The 19,868-nt window shown below is 46.2% G+C and overlaps 1 protein-coding gene and 1 long non-coding RNA gene across 4 annotated transcripts in view; one reads left to right on the top strand and one right to left on the bottom strand.

The window, feature by feature from the left end:
- The window catches only part of VSNL1 (visinin like 1), a 110,577-nt gene that overhangs the window by 51,054 nt on the left and 39,655 nt on the right, over nt 1–19,868 (bottom strand). Inside the window, exon 2 of the mRNA XM_081189263.1 lies at nt 5,318–5,484. Coding sequence (XP_081045389.1) covers nt 5,318–5,479 — 162 coding nt within the window. The 5' untranslated portion in view covers nt 5,480–5,484. The remainder of the gene's footprint in view (nt 1–5,317; nt 5,485–19,868) is intronic.
- The window catches only part of LOC308584511, a 158,734-nt gene that overhangs the window by 115,279 nt on the left and 23,587 nt on the right, over nt 1–19,868 (top strand). For 2 of the 3 annotated variants that reach the window (XR_014006865.1, XR_014006867.1), the window contains exon 2: nt 18,548–18,665. This is a non-coding gene — a long non-coding RNA (uncharacterized lncRNA). Of the gene's footprint in view, nt 1–9,973; nt 10,456–18,547; nt 18,666–19,868 lie in introns of those variants that run through there. The other variant, XR_014006866.1, reaches the window with a different exon arrangement.

The following is a 19,868-nucleotide window of genomic DNA, read 5'->3' as shown; positions in this document are numbered from 1 at the left end:
AGTGATGCTCTCCCAGCTTTCCAACATAATGGGGCGCTGGTGTCTACCAAGAGGGAGAAGAGCTAGGCGCTGGACCATTGGACCAGCAGCTGGAGCTGCCTTTACCTCATCTACTCCCCCTCTCATTAAGCATCAGCAGCCCACTATGTTGGGAAACTGGGAAAGGAACCAAACCAAACCACTGTCATCTCACCAGCTACTACTGATCTTGCCATAAAGATGGGAGCTGAGTTTTAGGGCCACTGTCTAGAGCAGGGATGGGGAACCTGAAACGGTTTAATGTTGTAACTCAGCCCCACCGGCCATTTCTGGGACTCAGCTACATTAGTCAAAAAACAGTGTTTTGAATGCGTTATAAACATGCAACACCAGATGGCACCAAAGAGCAAAAAAAATAATGATAAGGGGTTTTCCATAGCGTTTTTTTTCCTTTTGTTATAACAATTAAATTTCTGAGTTAATTATAGCTGTAGATCCACCCATGATCAGGGATAATGGACACATCTGGGAGGGACATAGGTCTATTCTTGGTCTAGAGCTCCAGTCCTATTCTGTGTTCCTATTAACTACTGAAAGGGCAACTTGCACAAAAGCCATAAATTTAATGTGTGATTTATTTAATTTTTTAAAAAAACTATTCATTTGAAACACTGTCAATCAGCCGGTGGGTAGGTAAGTATTTTTTTAAAAAAGCTTACAAGGGATTCTGCATATCCCACACATCCACCCTGGCATTTGAGGAGGGGGACAAGTTGTTGGAATTATGCATTACGGAAATATTTTGAAGACAGACAAAATGCTTGTTGGTCTGGTTTAGTCTGTGCAAGGACATGGATGGCTATCAAACAATGTGAAAAAGAAGCCCACGAGGTCACTGAGTGGCCTTCCGCAAACTGTTTAAAAGGATGGATTGGCATAAAGATTCATATACGAAGCTCTATGGAGTGCAGCTTCAGGGATATTTGAAGAGAAGACACAACAAGTGATAAGATGCATGTGTAGAAAGGACAGATCCTACATACCCCCGTGAGTAGTTGTTAACATTAAATAGAGTTTATGAAATGTTTAAGCAAGTGTCTAAAGATAAGTTCAGATAAAGTTCCAGCAACCTCCCCCTGAGATGTTTGCAAGCATTAATTGCTGACAGTCTATCAAACGTTATCATGAACCTCAGAAAAACAGTCCCGACTATATCTCTAATCCATGATACAGAACCAAGTGTTTATCACAGCTCTCATTTCCAGTTCTCAAAGCAGTCAGGGGGAATGGTTAGAAGTCGTAAGATTGGCAGCTAAGCTTGGTCTCTTCTTTGTGGTCTTCAGGGGCCTACCAAAAAATTCAGGAACATGGTTCTCCATAAGCGGCAATATTACCACCCTCTCAGGAGTACAGTAGCCTTCTGAGGCTAATCTTATTTAGAGTCTCCTAGGGGAACCTTATTTCAGCCAAGCTATCCTTGATTGCCCTGTCATAACACACTTCACTGCAAAACTCTGGTCTAACTTCAAATTTGCTCCTAGCATTTCCTCAGGTTTTCTTCCACTGCAGTCAAATGTCACAACTCCAACTGAGATCTTTGGTTGCAATTAAGTGTAACCAAATAGTCTTATCGGTCTTCCGTGATGGTCCGTGTTAAATCTGTTGCGGCAAAGCGACAGAGCGTCTGCTGGCAACCTAAAGACGGACAGAACTAAACAGTATCTGCTTTTATTTTACGTCACATTTGTTATTATTCTTTGTTATGCTATAAATAAATATATGTAAATAATTGTAACCATAAAGAAGATGAACCCATTTTATTACCATGTAAGATTTTGCCAGTCAGGGCCGACATCAACAGTTCATTTTTCAACAAGTCGCTTTGTCTTTAAGATGCCACAAAGCTCTTTGTATCTGATGCAACAGACTAACTCTGGGGAGTTTGCTACCATGACTGGGTCATGCTGCTTGGGGCTTATGGGAAATTGAGGCCCCCAGAACACTGAGATAGCCACAGGTCTAAGGGTTCTCTATTTCAGTGTTTCCCACACTTGGCCCTCTAGCTGTTTTTGGACTACAACTGCCATCATCCCTAGCTAGCAAGACCAGTGGTCAGGGATGATGGGAATTAGAGTCCAAAAACAGCTGTAGACCCAAGTCTGGGAAACACTGAAACAGATAATTATAAAACCTGGATTTTCCACCTAGCGCTATATGCATGTGAGCCTCAATACGACGGCAGGATATCATAGCTCAAACAATTTTTAACAGGCGATAGCCTCAATGTAGAGAATTGATAGTTTTGTGCTTCCCACTTTAAAAAATAAAATAAGGGGAGATGTGCATTTCAATAATGGCAGGAGAGTAATAATAATAATAATAATTTATTTGTACCCCGCCCATCTGGCTGGGTTTCCCCAGCCACTCTGGGCGGCTTCCACAGAAACCAAAAATACAGTAAAATCACAAACTAAAAACTTCCCTGAACAGGGCTGCCTTAAGATGTCTTCTGAATGTCAGGTAGTTGTTTATCGCTTTGACATCTAATGGGAGGGCGTTCCACAGGGCGGGCGCTACTACCGAGAAGGCCCTCTGCCTGGTTCCCTTGTAGCTTAGCTTCTCACAATGAGGGAACCGCCAGAAGGCCCTCAGCGCTGGATCTCAGCATCCGGGCAGAACGATAGGGGTGGAGACGCTCCTTCAGGTATACTGGGCTGAGGCCATTTAGGGCTTTAAAGGTCAGCACCATCACTTTGAGTTGTGCTCGGAAACGTACTGGGAGCCAATGTAGGTCTTTCAAGATCGGTGTTATGTGGTCTCGGCGGCCGCCCCCAGTCACCAGTCTAGCTGCCTCATTCCGGATTAGTTGTAGTTTCCAGGTCACCTTCAAAGGTAGCCCCACGTAGAGCGCATTGCAGTAGTCCAAGCGGGAGATAGAGCATGCACCACTCTGGCGAGACAGTCCGTGGGCAGGTAGGGTCTCAGCCTGCGTACCAGGTGGAGTTGGTAGACAGCTGCCCTGGATACAGAATTGACCGGCGCCTCCATGGACAGCTGTGAGTCCAAAATGACTCCCAGGCTGCGCACCTGGTCCTTCAGGGGCACAGTTACCCCATTCAGGACCAGGGAGTCCTCCACACCAGCCCGCCCCCTGTCCCCCAAAAACAGTACTTCTGTCTTGTCAGGATTCAACCTCAATCTATTAGCCGCCATCCATCCTCCAACTGCCTCCAGGCACTCACTCAGGACCTTCACCGCCTTCACTGGTTCTGATTTGAAAGAGAGGTAGAGCTGGGTATCATCTGTATATTGATGGACACCCAGTCCAAACCCCCTGATGATCTCTCCCAGCAGCTTCATATAGATGTTAAAAAGCATGGGGGAGAGGACGGAACCCTGAGGCACCCCACAAGTGAGGGTCCAGGGGTCTGAACACTCATCCCCCCCACCACTTTCTGAACACGGCCCAGGAGGAAGGAGCGAAACCACTGTATAACAGTGTCCCCAGCTCCCAGCCCCTCTAGATGGTCCAGAAGGATGTTATGGTCGATTGTATCAAAGGCCGCTGAGAGATCCAGCAGAACTAGGAAACAGCTCTCACCTTTGTCCCTAGCTCACCGGAGATCATCAACCAGCGCAACCAAAGCAGTTTCTGTCCCATGATGAGGCCTGAATCCCGATTGGAAGGGATCCAAATGGTCCGCATCCTCCAGGCGTGCCTGGAGTTGTTCAGCAACCACTCGCTCAATCACCTTGCCCAAGAATGGAAGATTTGAGACTGGGCGATAGTTGGCCATACTGGCCGGGTCTAAAGATGGCTTTTTAAGAAGTGGTTTAATGACCGCCTCTTTCAGCGGATCTGGGAATGTTCCCTCACAGAGGGAAGCATTCACCACCCCGCAGAGCCCATCGCCCAGCCCTTCCCGGCTTGCTTTTATTAGCCAGGATGGGCAAGGATCAAGGAGACAGGTGGTTGGTTTCACGCGTCCAAGCAGCCTGTCCACATCCTCGGGGGTAACGGATTGAAATTGATTCCATGCAACTTGACCAGACAGAGCTCCAGCACTCTCCCGCCCCAGCCCTGCTCCCACGGTGGTGTCTAGCTCCTTCCGAATATGAGTGATTTTATCTGCAAAAAGCTTTGCAAAATCGTTGCAGGAGATCTTGGGGTCTTTACAAGGCCCCGGTGGTAAAGGTGGTTCCGTTAAATTGCGGACCACCTGAAAGAGTCTCCTGCTACTATTTTCTGCAGATGCAATAGAGGCGGTGAAGAAAGTCTTCTTCGCCGTCGCTATCGCCACTTGGTAGGCTCGACATTGAGCTCTAACCTGTGTCCGGTCAGATTCGGAGTGAGTTTTCTGCCACCGACGCTCTAGCCGTCTCAACGATTGTTTCATCGCCCTCAGCTCCGAAGAAAACCACGGGGCTCTCCGGGCTCCATGCAATCGGAGTGAACAAACCTGAGGAATAGGGAGGCAACAAAGCATTCCCAAAATGGGGGAAGATGTGTTGCGTGTGTCTTGTCACCACTTCAAAACGAAAAGGGCACAACACAAGTTGTTGTGCACTTGAGTGGCACAGCTGCTAAAGAAATTGAAATCCAACACACAAAGGTCACAAAACGGCACAGCGCGTGCGGATGCCAACTTTTGTCACTCATCACAAATGATGTCCAAGGTGCTCTTGAAGAAGTGCTAATGTCAGCTGGGCACATTGGCTGAGGAGATCACCGTGTTAACTCTTAGAAGAAAAAGGGCATAAGACAGTAGAACCACAGGAAGACAATTCCCTTCCGGAAAACCAAATGTTGCTAGGGCAGAGCTTTCCAAACTGTGTGTTGTGACACATTAGTGTGTCAGCTGCAGTGCATGAATGCTTGCCATGCTCCTTCCGGGGCTGGAAAACAGCTACTTTAAAAGAAAAGGTAAAAAAAGGTAAAGGACCCCTGGATGGTTAAATCCAGTCAAAGGCGACTATGGGGTTGCAGCGCTCATCTCGCTTTCAGGCTGAGGGAGCCGGCATTTATCCACAGACAGCTTTCTGGGTCATGTGGCCAGCATGAGTAAACCGCTTCTGGCACAATGAGACACCGTGATGGAAACCAGAGCACACGGAAACACTGTTTACCTTCTCGCAACAGCAGTACCTATTTATCTACTTGCATTGGCGTGCTTTCAAACTGCTAGGTTGGCAGGAGCTGGGACAGAGGAACAGGAGCTCACCCCATTGTGGGAATTTGAACCACCAACCTTCTGATCGGCAAGGTATTCAGTCACACCTTGCAGTGTCACATTTAGAGTTGCCATGCAGAAAGAAAGGAAGAAAAAGAACAACTTACCTTTACATAAAGCTGTTGGAACTCCTCGAGGTTCAGTCTCCCACTAGGGCAATCCTTTAGAAACCCTTTGTACCACTGTTTGAGTTCATGCTCATTAAACTCTGTGCTTTTCACCAGATCCTCCATTACTTCAGGAGCCAGTTTGCTATTCTGTTTCCCCATTATGGCTGCAAAAGGCAAAAGAGAAAGCAAAAAAGATCAGTTCTCCATCCCAAGGGCTGCCCAAGATGGTTCACATTAAGTCATCGGCATTGTTTTGGAGTTCAGTACAACTGAACGGAATTGGAATACCTTTTCTCCAAGCTACCTTTGGAATCAATCCCACGGTTGTTTTTATCTCCACGTGTGGTAATGGGCAGGCATACAAATGCCTCCCACTCCTTGAAAAAGGAAATCTGCGCCATGCTGAGAAAAATCAGCAGAGTGGGCGAGATCCTGGCACCAACACTTTCCTGTCACTTTTGCAGTCAGTTGGTGTGCATGGTAGTCAGAGATACCGTTGTGCTACTATCTGATTCTGACTGCATACATAGTTTGCCTTGAACAGTTGCAAGTGTTTAGTTATAATATATAATACCAAAGTGCCTCTATATGTGTTGACTTTCACTCCTCCATCAAAACAATCATGTTAATGAGGCAGCTACTTCCTCCAGCTTGTCCCATTCCAAATGGCCTGGCACCTTCAACTAGGCTTTTATGTATGTATATAAGCCAAGAATCTCTTGAAATGTCAGTGCTAATTTACAGTAGTTTTTCATATATGAGCCTTCCTTAAAAATCCTAAAAAGGGGGAGGGAGCTGTAATCTTCTGGACTTATTCCCTTGTATTTGTTCGTTCAGTAAAACTGAGCTATTATCTGCCTTGTTCTACTTGATACAGAGAATTCTGCAATAATCCTTTATCCTAATTATACCCCTTCAGCCTTCATCTTCTTCCCAAAAGCTACTTCTTTTATTAGCAAAACTACACTGTTAATTACAATCCAAATTATGTACAACACTTCTGAACACCTATCAAGTGTAAATCAAGGGCTTTTGGCTGTAGATCTAATTAGCAAGAGTAAGAAAATGGTAATTCGTGGATTATCTAGTTTGCCACAAAACGGATCCCAACATCTTCCAAGGCTTTGCCAGATGCCAAAATGCTGCCCAGGTGTGTCGAAGAAAATTGGGACGGATGGCAGCCCTACCTATGAGCGACATCCTCATTTATATTAGGGCAGTGTGTTTAGCTTCAGCCCCAAACCTGCTAATAAAACAAAGGAGGAGTTCAACCCAACATCATTCCAACCAATGGGAATTTTGGAACTGGTTTCAATAGAGTTAGGCTTTGGAATTTAAGAGCCCCGCTCTGTTGACATTGCATGGACCTGTTGCGTGGCGAGTTCCCGCCTCCCACCAGTAGGAATAACGACACGTGACAATTATTTTAGGTTAATGGGCTAAAATTGGCCACAACTTTATTGGTTACAGGTAAAGAGCGGTATTGGCTTAGGCATTGGTCCTATCCGACTATCTGGCTTCAGCCTGTTTGCTTGAAGACCGGGAAGGGTTACCACCAGCAGGGGGAGCCCTGCTGATGCACATCAACTAGGGACTCCCCCGGGGTCACCGCTCGGGGGCGCGCTTTAGGCCCTGACCTCCATGGGCTTCGGACGAGGCCACGCCCCCCGGAATCCTTTACCGGACTACCCTTCAATATTTGGTGGAGGTGATGGCGCTCCTCTCCCCCAACACATCTACATAACAATACCCCTACCAATGCCTAACCGCCAAAACCAAAGAAGTTGCGACGATTTGCTACGAGGTAGGCGAAAAACCAAATGGCCGGTGCCAGTTTGCCAAGTAGGGCTGCCGTCCGTCCCGATTTTCTTGGACACATCCAGGAAATGGGCAGCATTTTGGCATCTGGCAAAGCCTTGGAAGATGTTGGGATCCGTTTTGTGGCAAACTAGATAATCCATGAATTACCGTTTTCTTACTCTTGTTAATTAGGTCCACAGCCAAAAACCCTACCAGGCCCCTTAACAGCGACCAACTGAGGTCCATAGCAAGGTCAGAAGGGGAACCTTGAAGGGCGGGCTGGTGGGAAACCTAAGAAGCTAAGCGGCCAAAGAGGGAGATCCCGGGCCGCGCTTGCCTTAAATGAGGCAAGCCACACCCCCTGAGCTAGCCGATTGGCTGGCTAGGGGATGATGCAGCCCGAGGATTCCCCTGATCGCGCGGGCTGGAAGCCAGCCTCCGCGCGTGTTGGGGGCATGAAGCCTGCAACATCACCTCCTCCCGAGCTCAGAAGTGGCTTTGTCTTACACCAACTTTCTAAGCCAAATTGAACATCCCAGCTGAGCACATCTGCTTAGAGGTGCGGATCATAGCAGCGGAGATAAACCGTCCTGCATTGTTTTGTAATGTTTCTGGCACCATCTTTTCTAGTTGTGAATCCGAGAGGTTACCCATCCTATATAGAGACTCAGCCATAAAAACCTGCCTGCATTGTATCTGGATGGAACTACCCAACCAGTTGACCCTGCATTTTGCAACATAAACAGAGAGGAAATGGGCCAGATATGTGCAGGGCGATAATAGGCCAATTTCCGTGTTATTTTTCATGAGTAAGTTTTAACAAATCCCCTGCTGCGCTCTGGTAATAACTGCAACTCCTGACAAACCTCTGCATTGTTCCTTTCTTCTCGGGCTTCTTTTGACACTGCCTTTCGTCTTAGTCATGTCAGCAGGAAAAGCGGAGGGAAGCAGCGCAAAGCTGTCAAATCCCTGTCACGTGTTTCACCCTTTCATACATAATTCTTGGTTCACAGTAGGGGGAGAGATTAATGTAAAACTTCATCTTCGCCCTCATGCTGACGGAGCAAAATCTCGCCCGCAAAATAAAATAAAATAAAATGGCTGAATAGAGCAGTTGCCAGAACGTTCCACGAAGATTGAGCATTAACAGGCTCCCAACCGGAGAAAGCAACAGAAATCTTAAACGGCGCACCAACCAAAGCTATCATCAGGAACTCCTTGCAAGGTTATGCTATTCACAGGGGATATAAAGAACTTTAGAGAATGTCTGCACCACAAAATACAAAGTAACACACCCACAAGATTATTAATTGGAAAGAAATCTACTGTTTCCTTCTTTCTCATCGACAAGAAGCAATTAGTTAATTTAATCAACTTATACACCAAAGTTTCCCAAACTTGGGTCTCCAGTTGGACTACAACTCCCATCATCCCTAGCTTGCAGGATCAGTGGTCAGGGATGGTGGGAGTTGTAGTACAACAGCAGCTGGAGACCCAAGTTTGGGAATCCCTGTTATAGACTGACACAGACAGAATGAAAACCGTAAAATCGCAAGTCTAGACTGTAAAGCAAATGAAAAAACCCACCATCGACAAAAAGGCAGAATCAGAATACTAAAACAAAATATGAAGCAGAGCAACCTAAATATAAACAGTCAAGGAATGCCTGAACAAACCAGTATATTTTTAATGGGTGTTGAAAACACATCACGGTTTATGCCTTTTGGATTGTATGGAGGTTGCTGGTGGTTGGTGCCACTGCGGAAAAGGACCGCTATCATCCAGCAGTTTTCAGTTTGTTCGATGCCTCAGCTGCTCAAAAACCAAGGCTTTAAACAGATGAGATTTCTTCTGTATTCAGTTACTTAATTCGTCAAAATCAATTACATGACAGGAGTTCACCAGGGCATGTACTACTCTGGCGAGAGAGTACGCAAGCAGGTAGGGTCTTAGCCGCGTACCAGATGGAGCTGGTAGACAGCTGCCCTGGACACCAAATTAACCTGCGCCTCCATAGCTTTTTGGCTGCCACTCTAAGCAGGAATATTCATGACATTTAAAGAGGAGTTACAGACGTGTCAGGCTTTCAGCACCCTGAGAAGCACTGGTACGGAGACACACCCAAAGCAAAAATGTAAACAGTGTACCAGCATGCAGAGTTTAGGCACAGTATTTATTTGTGACAAACTAGTTTCCTGTGGTGGTGTTCGCCTGGATATGCAATGGCACGGATTGTGTGTTTACACCAGAAAGAGCATTCAAGGTGGGCTAATGGGTAAAAGGTTAAGGTAAAGGACCCCGGGACGGTTAAGTCCAGTCAAAGGCAACTATGAGGTTGCGGCACTCATCTCGCTTTAAGGCTGAGGGAGCCAGCGTTTGTACATAGACAGCTTTCCGGGTCGTGCGGCCAGCATGACTAAACCGCTCCAGGCACAACGGAGCACCGTGACAGAAGCCGGAGCGCACGGAAACGCCATTTACTTTCCCGCCACAGTGGTACCTATTTATCTACTTGCGCTGATATGTTTTCGAACTGCTAGGTTGGCAGGAGCTGGGACAGACCAATGGGAGCTCACCCCGTAACGCGGATTCGAACCACCAACCTTTGGATCGGCAAGCCCAAGAGGCTCTAGATCACAGCACCACCCGCATCCCTGGTGAGGTGGGCTAATAATGCTGACATGTCACTGGGAAGTGATTTGTTTATGTCAATACAGATTGTTTTCCAGACAGCATTGATATGGTGATCCTTAGAAGGGACTAAAATACAGGACGGACTACTATCATAATACAATACAGTATTTATAGTATTTATAGCATTATAGTATTTATAGTATTTCAACGGCTTAGGACCGCCTCTTTCCATGTGAACCTAGCAACCTAAAGCACCCTGAGATCATCTGCTGAGGCCCTTCTTTCCTTGAGAGGTTTGTAGGCTAGGAGCATGAGAATGGGCCTTCTCTGCAGTGGCTCCCCATCTGTGGAAAACTCTCCCCAGGGAAGTTTGCCTGGTGCCTTCATTATACACCTTTAGGTGCCAAGCAAAAACGTTCCTTTTTAACCAGGCCCTTTCGTTGATCTGATTGACATCCAATGGCCCTTTAAAATGTGTTGGGGCTGAACATGGATTAAAAGCCATGTAAGGAAACTTAGGAGTGTCAGTTGAGAGTAGTGTCAGTTGAGTGCTGGTGGTTGCTAGGTTGCGGAGGTCCTTGTGACACGCCCTTCATTGTGACACCTCCCTCTGCTGGCTCCTTGGTCACTAGGGCTCTAGAGGCATAGCGATCTCCGTTGGCTTGATCATTCAGCGAGTGAGAGAGAAAGTGGATGGAGATGTAAGTAGACTTTCTCATCATCATCTGCATTCTGTACTGATAATGCTCCCTGACAGTGGCTGTTTTGGCGGGAAGAGGGTTTATTGGCTTGTTGTTTATATTCTGATTATATATTTTGTGGTTTTTATGTTGATCTTTTCTGTGAACGGCCCTGAGACCTCCAGGTTTATGGTGGTATATAAGTTCAATAAATAATAATAATGGTACAAATATGGCAAGAAATATAATATCCATAGAAAAATATGTGGAATGATAAAAAGACTACCGCCAAACATTGCGATGACATCCCTGTGCTCTTAAGGATTTGGTTTCCATCTTTGTGTGTACAAGAAAAAGTACACCTGAGGGTGTGTTCACACATTTTTGTTTTTACCTTTTGATTCTATTAAGATAATTCAACGAAAAAAATAAAAAAGCTGTCACATGGAAGATGGAAAAAGCTCTGTAGGGTAGGACCCAAATCAATGGATTCAACTTACAAGAAAGGAGATTCCAACACAACCACAGGAAGAACTTTATGACAGTAAAAGCTGTTTGACAGTGGAATGGTCTTCCTCAGAAGGAGGTGGACCCACCTTCATTGGTGTTTTGTAAGTAGAGGTTGGATGGCCATCAGTCATGGACGCTTTAGCTGAGATTCCTGCATTGCAAGGGGTTTGGACTAGATGACCCTGAGGATCCCTTCCAACTCTGTGATTCCATGATTTACTTCTAAGCTGTCCCCTTGTTGTGGTCCCGTTCTGCAAAGTGATGGCAGAGCTGAGTGGCGGGCGAGGCCAGGGGATACTTGCCTGAGGGCAGAGTCCGAACGCAAGGCTCAGTCCACTCCTAAGGTCAGCAGTATCTCAGTTCAGTCTGATGGTCGGGGGGGGGGGTGTCAAGAAAGGCAAGAGCCCATGGCCACGAAAAGCAAGCAGCAGCAAGGTCTGGCCAGGAACGACTAATGTTGTTTCCGGCAACTGACTGAGGCTGGAAACCCTGCTTAAGAAAGCTGGAGCCAGCTGGTTCTCATCAGGAGCAAGAAGGCTGATCAGCAGCAGGTGGAGTCACTTCACCTTTTGTTCCTTCAGGCTGCTGCTCAGCAGGTGAAGCCGACTCTTGGCCCTGTGCAGTTAAAAAAGTCTAACAGTGGCAGGCAATCTGAACCACACACAACCACCTTAGCTGCAGCAGGAAGGGCAGAGAGTGGCTTGCCATCTTTACCGCTCAAGTGGTCTCTCATAACTTCCACGCAGGAAAGAGGTAGCCAGCGCTTCCCAGCGAAAACACTCCCCTCCTCGCTTCCCAGTTCGCCTGTCCGCAGGGTAAAGCCCAGTTGCACAACATCTGTGGCAACTATAGGACTCAAAACACCTATCAGCACCCATTTGTCTGATCCTCACAACCTTGTGCGCAAGGCAGGAAGGGGTGGTCTTTGTCCGGATCATGCTTGGGGAAGGCTGGATGGACCTCTTCATGCACTGAAGATCCAGGGACAATCATGATCCCCTGTCAGGAAGCTGTCATTGTCTCCTGGCTGGTTGCCCAGGCAAGTATAAAGACAAGGAAAAGTTTCTTACAGTTCTTTCTTTATTCCAAACTTTACAGAGAGAAACTATGGAACCCAGCTTCTTGGATAATGGCGTTGCCCCGAGTGAATCTCCACCCCCCCCTTCTCTCCCACTTCCTCATTCATCATCATGTCCTCCACAGGTGCCACTAAGTGCCCTCTGTCTTTCAGCTCTTTGCTCTCCTACTTTTAAGGCTTGCCAGGTTCTGGGAGATGGAGGATCTGGATTGCTTTCTAGTAACAACATGTAAGCTAGCTGCTGCTCCGGCTCTGTCTGCTCCTCCTCTCCCATGATTTCCCAACTTTTCCCTTCATCTGCCTCTGAGCTGTGACCTCCCGCAAACCCCAGTTGTAAATCTATACTGTCTTCCTCTTCCTCCCCCCTGGAAGGGTCAGAATGGGGAGGCAGTCTCCACCACTCCTCCTCCTCTGCCCAGACCCTGACATTCCCCAACTCCTGTAGTTAAGCCAGGCATAGGCAACCTTCAGCCCTCCAGATGTTTTGGACTACAACTCCCATCATCCCTGACCACTGGTCCTGTTAGCTTGGGATCATGGGAGTTGTAGGTCAAAATATCTGGAGGGCCGAAGGTTGCCTGTATTAAGCAAAGAAAAAAATAGACCCAGCTGCACATTTAGTATAAAATGTGTTGTTTGGCCCTGTGGGCGCCATCTTCAAGTAATGTGGTGCCCATGCCTCCTCTTCCTAAGCCAGGATGCAGGTGGTGCTGTGATCTAAACCACTGAGCCTCTTGGGCGTGCTGATCTGAAGTTCGGCAGTTCGAATCCCTGCGATGGGGTGAGCTCCCGTCGCTCTGTCCCAGCTTCTGCCAACCTAGCAGTTTGAAAGCACACCCGTGCAAGTAGATAAATAGGTACCACTGTTGCAGGAAGGTAAACGGCGTTTCCGTGCGCTCTGACTTCCGTCACAGTGTTCTGTTGCACCAGAAGCAGTTTAGTCATGCTGGTCACATGACCTGGATAGCTGTCTGTGGACAAATGCTGGCTCCCTCCGCCTGAAAGTGAGATAAGCACTGCAACCCCATAGTTGCTTTTGATTGGACGTCCATCCAGGTGTCCTTTACCTTTTTACCTTCCTATCGTGCCTAGCATGTCACATTTATGCCCAAGCAGTGGCAGTGCTCCACCAGCACATCAGCAATTACAGGTCTGGGTTTACAGATGGTGCAAAAACTTCCATTTTGCTCTTGTGCCAGCGCCAAGGCAGTGAAGCCTGATCAGATGCAGCCCTGCACAATCCTGCTGGCCGTTTGCAGAAATAAACCAATAATTTGCATATAGATGCTAGGCAGATCCATCGCAAGTATACAACTTGAGTATATGGGAAAAGATTAATCTTGTCACTTGTACTACTTGTACTGATTGAAGTCTATTTGCAGCAGATAGCAATGGAAATAGATGGCACAAATGTAGTTTAAAGCTTTTTATATCCACTCCCCCATCTTCCGGAAAACCCCTTTCAAATGTTAAAACAAAGCTTCAGTAGTTATTGTAGCTATTGCTCCCCAGGTACATCTGCCTTTTAAGCCATTCATTAATCATCAGTCATCAGATTAATAACGTCCTCTGTGAATACCTTTTGACAATCTGCAATTAAATACCGTGGAAACATTACTTTATTTTTATTTATTTTTAAATGAATCATGCACCGGCAGAACAAAATGAGTGGATTTATGCTTTCGACTTAAGACGTCAACAGTGGTCAGGATGGTTAGTCAGCTAGGCGAGTCAACATATGATTCATACAGAAAAAACTAGCTATAATAACTCGAAGAGAGAGAAAATCACAGGCAGATTAATATTCTAGTTATGGAGATGCCTCCCCCCCCCCCCAAAAAAAAACCCGGTAAAAAAGAAGGGGGGCAATTGATTTGTGGGGAAAAGAAAGTATGATCAAACATGGGGTTTTTAAAAATGCCAGGTGATGGGACTCATTGCCCACAGTTTTAAAAAAATAAATCAATAGTGGGGTTCAGTAAGGAAATTAGCTGGCAGTTGCGGGCTTCCCTTCAAAATATTTCCCCCTCCTCTCTAGGAAGCAGTGGGCAGAGGCAGGTAGCAGAAGTGAAGGTCAGATCTCTATGGGGGAATATCACCTGTCATTTTACCTGTCACTTCACCTTGTAAATAGAAGGCATTGTTACTTCCTGCTTTTCCACCCACACCGTCCTCTCACTAAAGAGGCTGATTCACACAACCTCTGGGAGAAAAGCCAACTGCTTATATCCTACAGGGGCTGATGCTTTCGTTCAGTCTGGGTCCAAGCAGTGCTGGATTTACATATAAGCTAAACAAGCTATACCTTAGGGTCCCACTCTCTTGGGTCACCCCCCGCAAAAAACCCACAAAAAACCTAAAGGGGGAAAAACTGGATGTACAAAATATAAGAAGCAAAACTAATAAAATAAAACCTACATACAGCAACAGTGTTTTGCTGTGTAGGCTCCTATTTGTTATGTGCAAATGGCTTTAGATACCTATTAGGTCCATAAATTACCATAGAGCATACATTCAACACAAAAAAAACCAGTGACAATATGTTGTTGACAAAGGACAACTGGACATATAAAGGGCTTCATATAAAGGGAGAGCCAGTGTGGTGTAGTGGTTAAGAGCGGTGGACTCGTAATCTGGGGAACCGGGTTCACTTCCCTGCTCCTCCACATGCAGCTGCTGGGTGACCTTGGGCTAGTCACACTTCTGTGAATCTCAGCCTCACTCACCTCACAGAGTGTTTGTTGGGGAGGAAGGAAAAGGAGATTGTTAGCCGCTTTGAGACTTCTTAAGGGGAGTGAAAGGCAGGATATCAAGTCCAAACTCTTCCTCCTCCTCTTCTTCTTCTTCTTCTTCCCATTACCTTCAGGACCCTTTAGATCGGCAAGCCGAAGAGGCTCTGGTTTAGACCACAGCACCACCTACATCCCTAACACTAATATGACTCCTAAAATACCACATTACTTTAAAACTGTGTATGGGAGAGTAAAATTCTTAGGAAGAGCAAGTTTTCTAACAAGAAGCTGTTGGCGATGAAGAATGCTGAGAGATCAGAAAGCGTCCAATTCAAAGTGATCTATCTCTGCGTAAACAAAGCAAAAATACTTTGTGTTCCCTAATAAAAGAACTTCATTATTAATTCATAGCTACTCTATAGTCTTATACGACTTGGCATATCCTCTGCAAAACTAAAAGCACCGTGTGGCCAACAAGCTGGAAATGGTAGGATATGCAATGGCAGGGAGTCATTTTCTCCGTTAGATAAATTACAGGACCTTTCTGCAGAAAACGTGACTCAGAACTCAAAATTCATGCTATAGAACAGAGATGGGGGAGCTCAAGGCCAGGGATCTGAAAGCACGTCACCCATTTAAAGCACTTCCCCCCAAATACTCCCAGGAACTAGGATTAGTTTACTCCTCGCAGAACTACAGTTTTCAGCATCCTTAATAAACTACAGTTCATAGGATTCTTTGGCGGGGTGGGGACATGGGCGCAACCAGGATTTTTGTTGTGGGGGAGGCAGAACCTCAGTTTGCTATGTATTTTTATTGATTTAGCGGGGCAGCTGCCCCTCCCTGCCCCCCCTTGGCTACACCCATGGGTGAGGTGAAGCTGCACACTTTAAATGTAGGGTATTTATGCCAGAGGCCATGGTGACTTTCATGATTAAATGGGATCTGAGGCCAGGATTTCCTGATCCAACACTCCAGGGTTTCACGAAGCACCCAAAATATGTACTTTCAGTGCCTACCTACCAATGAGGCTATAGTCATACCAAATTATTTTTCATGACACAATAAAAAAGGCCCTACTCAAGTATTATATTCATGAGTACGCAGAACACATGAGTATGGCATGCTAGCTCCCCCACTCCCAGGGTTGCTATCTCTGCTGCCCACGAGTTGGAGGGCAACTGCCTGCAATGGGGAACTCATACCCTCCAACATTTCTCCGATAAAAATGGAGACGTCCTATTCCATCCCCTCCAACATATCTCCGATGGAAATAGGGATGTCCTATTCCAACCCCTCCTTCATGGATCACTGCCTTGCCGTGGCGAAGGGGCTTCAATAACTCAGAGAAGCTATGAGCTATGCCACCCAAGATGGACAGGTCATAGTGGAGAGTTTTGACCAAATGTGATCCACCTGGAGCAGGAACCGGCAAGCCACTCTAGTATCCCTGCCAAGAAAACTCCATGGACAAAGGCATATAAAAATTATGACACTGGAAGATGAACCCCTCAGGTCGAAAGGCGTCCAACATGCTACTGAGGAAGAGCGGAGGACAAGTACAAGTAGATTCAGAGCTGATGAAGTGGCTGGGCAAAGCCGAAAGGTCGTTCAGTTGCGGATATGCCTGGAAGCGAAAGGAAAGCCCAATGCTGTAAAGAAAAATATTGCATAGGAACCTGGAATGTAAGAACCATGAAGCTTGGTAAGTTGGATGTGGTCAAAAATGAGATGACAAGAAGACTCCCTGGAAAAGACCCTGATGTTGGGAAAGATTGAAGGCATAAGGAGAAGGGGACGACAGACGACGAGATGGTTGGACAGTGTTTTTGAAGCTACCAGCATGAGTTTGACCAAACTGTGGGAGGCAGTGGAAGACAGGAGTGCCTGGCATGCTCTGGTCCATGGGGTCACAAAGAGTCAGACAAGACTAAACGACTAAACAACAACAATTCCAACCCCTCCAACATTTCTCCAATGAAAATAGGGACGTCCTAAGGAAAAGTGGCACAAACAGCAAAACCCAAATAGTGGTGACGCAAAGAAAAAAAATCCAAAACAAATCCTATGAGCCATTAGTTCAATGAATCTGAAACAAGAAAAACTGGCACATCAGGTTAGAGGGTAAAGCCCAAGACAGCCAGGGAGTGCCAGCAGGCAAGAATCTGTCTCATCTGGTTATGGGTTGTATATGACTACATCATTTTTAGAGTAGCCCACTGAGATCAGTGGACACGAGTTAGTTTATGATTAAGAAGTCCAATGATTTCAATGAGTCTACCATGAGCATGACTTAGTCAACCTTATGTTTACTTCCATCCACGAGAAGCATCTCTTTGCCAAATTCCCCTTCCTCGGGTCCAGTGAGGGTGGGCAAATGACAGACTTTAAATGTTCGGAGAAATAAGATTCAACAACGATGGGGAAATAGCGCCAAGTAGAATTTAGCATAGGCAGTCAGGCAAGTGAGAGATAAACTCACAGCATTCGAAAATAGCTGCAGGGGAAAAGGATCAAGAACTCTATTTTCTCTCCTCAGCTGAAGTGCATATTTCATGTGTGAAGAAAGAGGGGCAGGGGAAAAAATGGTATCCAAGGAGACAGCAAGTCCACATTATGCTTCAGGGCCCAGTCAGCCTCAAGTGCTTAGCAACACTGGACCCACATGACAAGCCTTCAAGACCACCTTTTGCTCGAAAACCCTGCAATTAAAAAGCTGATCAAGCAAGTAACCTCCTTCTCTGGGTCTGTATGTTTCCTCAACCCACAAGGGTCTGCATTGTTCCACTCTATTTATGTTGTGGGCTCCTCTGGAGACAGGCTGGGTCTTCGCATCAACAACCAAGCAAAATCCATAGCACTCTGTGTGTACCAGACTCATTGGAGGCTAAAGACGACAGACGTTAAAGGAATATTAAAGACCCCACAGGGCTGAATCTGTGGGTCCCTAGCAGACTATATTGTTGGTCTTCTGACTCTCCAGTATGGGGTATTTGATTCTCCTCTCATAAAGGAGGCTGACACAAAAATATGTCGTATCAACGTACACTTTCATAACATATTTTCATATTCCTTGGCAATATATAAATTGGCTCCCAACACTTACAACTTCATATGGCAAAGAACGATGGTTGGCTCAGAGATTATTATTATTATTATTATTATTATTATTATTATTATTATTATTATTATTTATTATTTATTATTTATAACCCATCCATCTGGCTGGGTTTCCCCAGCCTCTCTGGGCAGCTCCCAACAGAATATTAAAAACACAATAGCACATCAGACATTAAAAACTTCCATTAAAAACAGGGCTGCCTTCAGATGTCTTCTAGAAGTCAGATAGTTGTTTATTTCCTTGACATCTGATGGGAGGGTGTTCCACAGGATGGGTGCCACTACCAAGAAGGCCCTCTGCCTGGTTCCCTGTAGCTTCATTTCTCGCAGTGAGGGAACCACCAGAAGGCCCTCGGAGCTGGACCTCAGTGTCCGGGCTGAACAATGGGGGTGGAGACGCTCCTTCAGGTATACTAGGAACAAGCTTGGGAGACCCCAAAGTTTGAAGAAATACCCAACTCTTGGGGGAGGGACTCTTTAAATCTGGGAGGGGGAATCCCCAAGCAACCCAACGAGGATAGGAGATATTCAGTAGCATAGACTGCTGTCCGACTGCTGCTGGGATGGAAAACTACTGGAAGGGGCATGGAATGAATTATTGTGGATTGAGGGCCTGGGTGACTGACTAGAACAGTGAAGCAGAAACATTTCATGCTGCGACATTTTGTTGCAGGTCTGTTTTCTGAGTGTTGGTCAGGAGTGATTGGTCCACCCACCCACCCCTATGCCAAGCTCCTTGCTGCCTCACCCCTCCCAAGATCCAGCAGTGGTGCTTAGCATCGGGAGGCTAGGTGAGTAATCCCTCCCCACCAACCATCTGCCCCATCTGCTACTATGCTGATCCTTACTGAAACACCCCCATTTATGTGCTAGAGGGAGGTATCATCAAGATCAAGGGAACCCCAAGGTTTGAAATACTTTTTAAAAAGTAGGGCTGGGGGTGGGGACTAAGTAAGATGGAAGGAACCTCCCAAAACAGTCCAGGGAATAGGAATATAGAAACTGCCTTATATTGAGGCAAGCCATTGGTCCATCTGGTTCATTATTGTTTACAACGGCTCTCTGGGATTTCAGCTCTACCTGAAAACGCTGGGGACTGAACCTGGGAAAGCAAAGCAGATACTCTACTACTGAGCTACAGGCCTTTCCCTAGAGTGAACATACTGAGTAGCCTTGGGATAGCTGTCAACGTCAGGGACGGGGCAGAGGAGGAATGGTGAAGACCACCTCCCCAGTCTGACCCTTCCAGAGAAGGAGGAGACAGGTCAGAATTGCAACAGGGGATTGAGGGAGGTCACAGCTCAGAGGCAGATGAGGGGGAAAGCTGGGAAATAATGGGAGAGGAGGAGGAGGAGGAGGAGGAGGAGGAAGAAGAAGAACCACCAGGAGGGCATCAGCCAGGGCCAGATTTAGGTTTGATGAGGCCCTAAGCTACTGAAGGTAATATGTCCAGCTGTCCTTCGTCAACAACAAATTGTTGCTGTTTTTTGTGTTGAATATATGCCATATGGTAATCTATGGACCTATAGTGGTACCTTGGGTTAAATACGCTTCAGGTTACAGACTCCGCTAACTCAGAAATAGTACCTCGGGTTAAGAACTTTGCTTCAGGATGAGAACAGAAATCGTGCTCCAGTGGCGCGGTGGCAGAGGGAGGCCCCATTAGCTAAAGTGGTGCTTCAGGTTAAGAACAGACCTCCGGAACAAATTAAGTACTTAACCCGAGGTACCACTGTAATAGGTATCTAAAGCCATTTGCACATAACAAAATATGTATTTTAACAAAGTAATTGTTGAACTGAAATACAATTGGAATTGTACATCCAGGTTTTTTCCCCTTTAATTTTTTTGGGGGGCCTCCAAGAGAGTGGAGCCCTATCAGAATCAGAACTTTATTAGCAAAGCCAACAGGCCACAGCTATACAAGAATTAAAAATAAAATAGGATAAACATGAAAAGGGGATAGAAACAAACAAAAGGAGGTCCGTCAGATG

This window comes from Podarcis bocagei (assembly GCF_964188305.1).
Source record: "Podarcis bocagei genome assembly, chromosome: 3".
In the NCBI taxonomy this organism is placed as follows: domain Eukaryota; kingdom Metazoa; phylum Chordata; class Lepidosauria; order Squamata; family Lacertidae; genus Podarcis; species Podarcis bocagei.
Note: the sequence above shows the minus strand (reverse complement) of the source record. Positions and strands in the feature narration are given on the sequence as shown.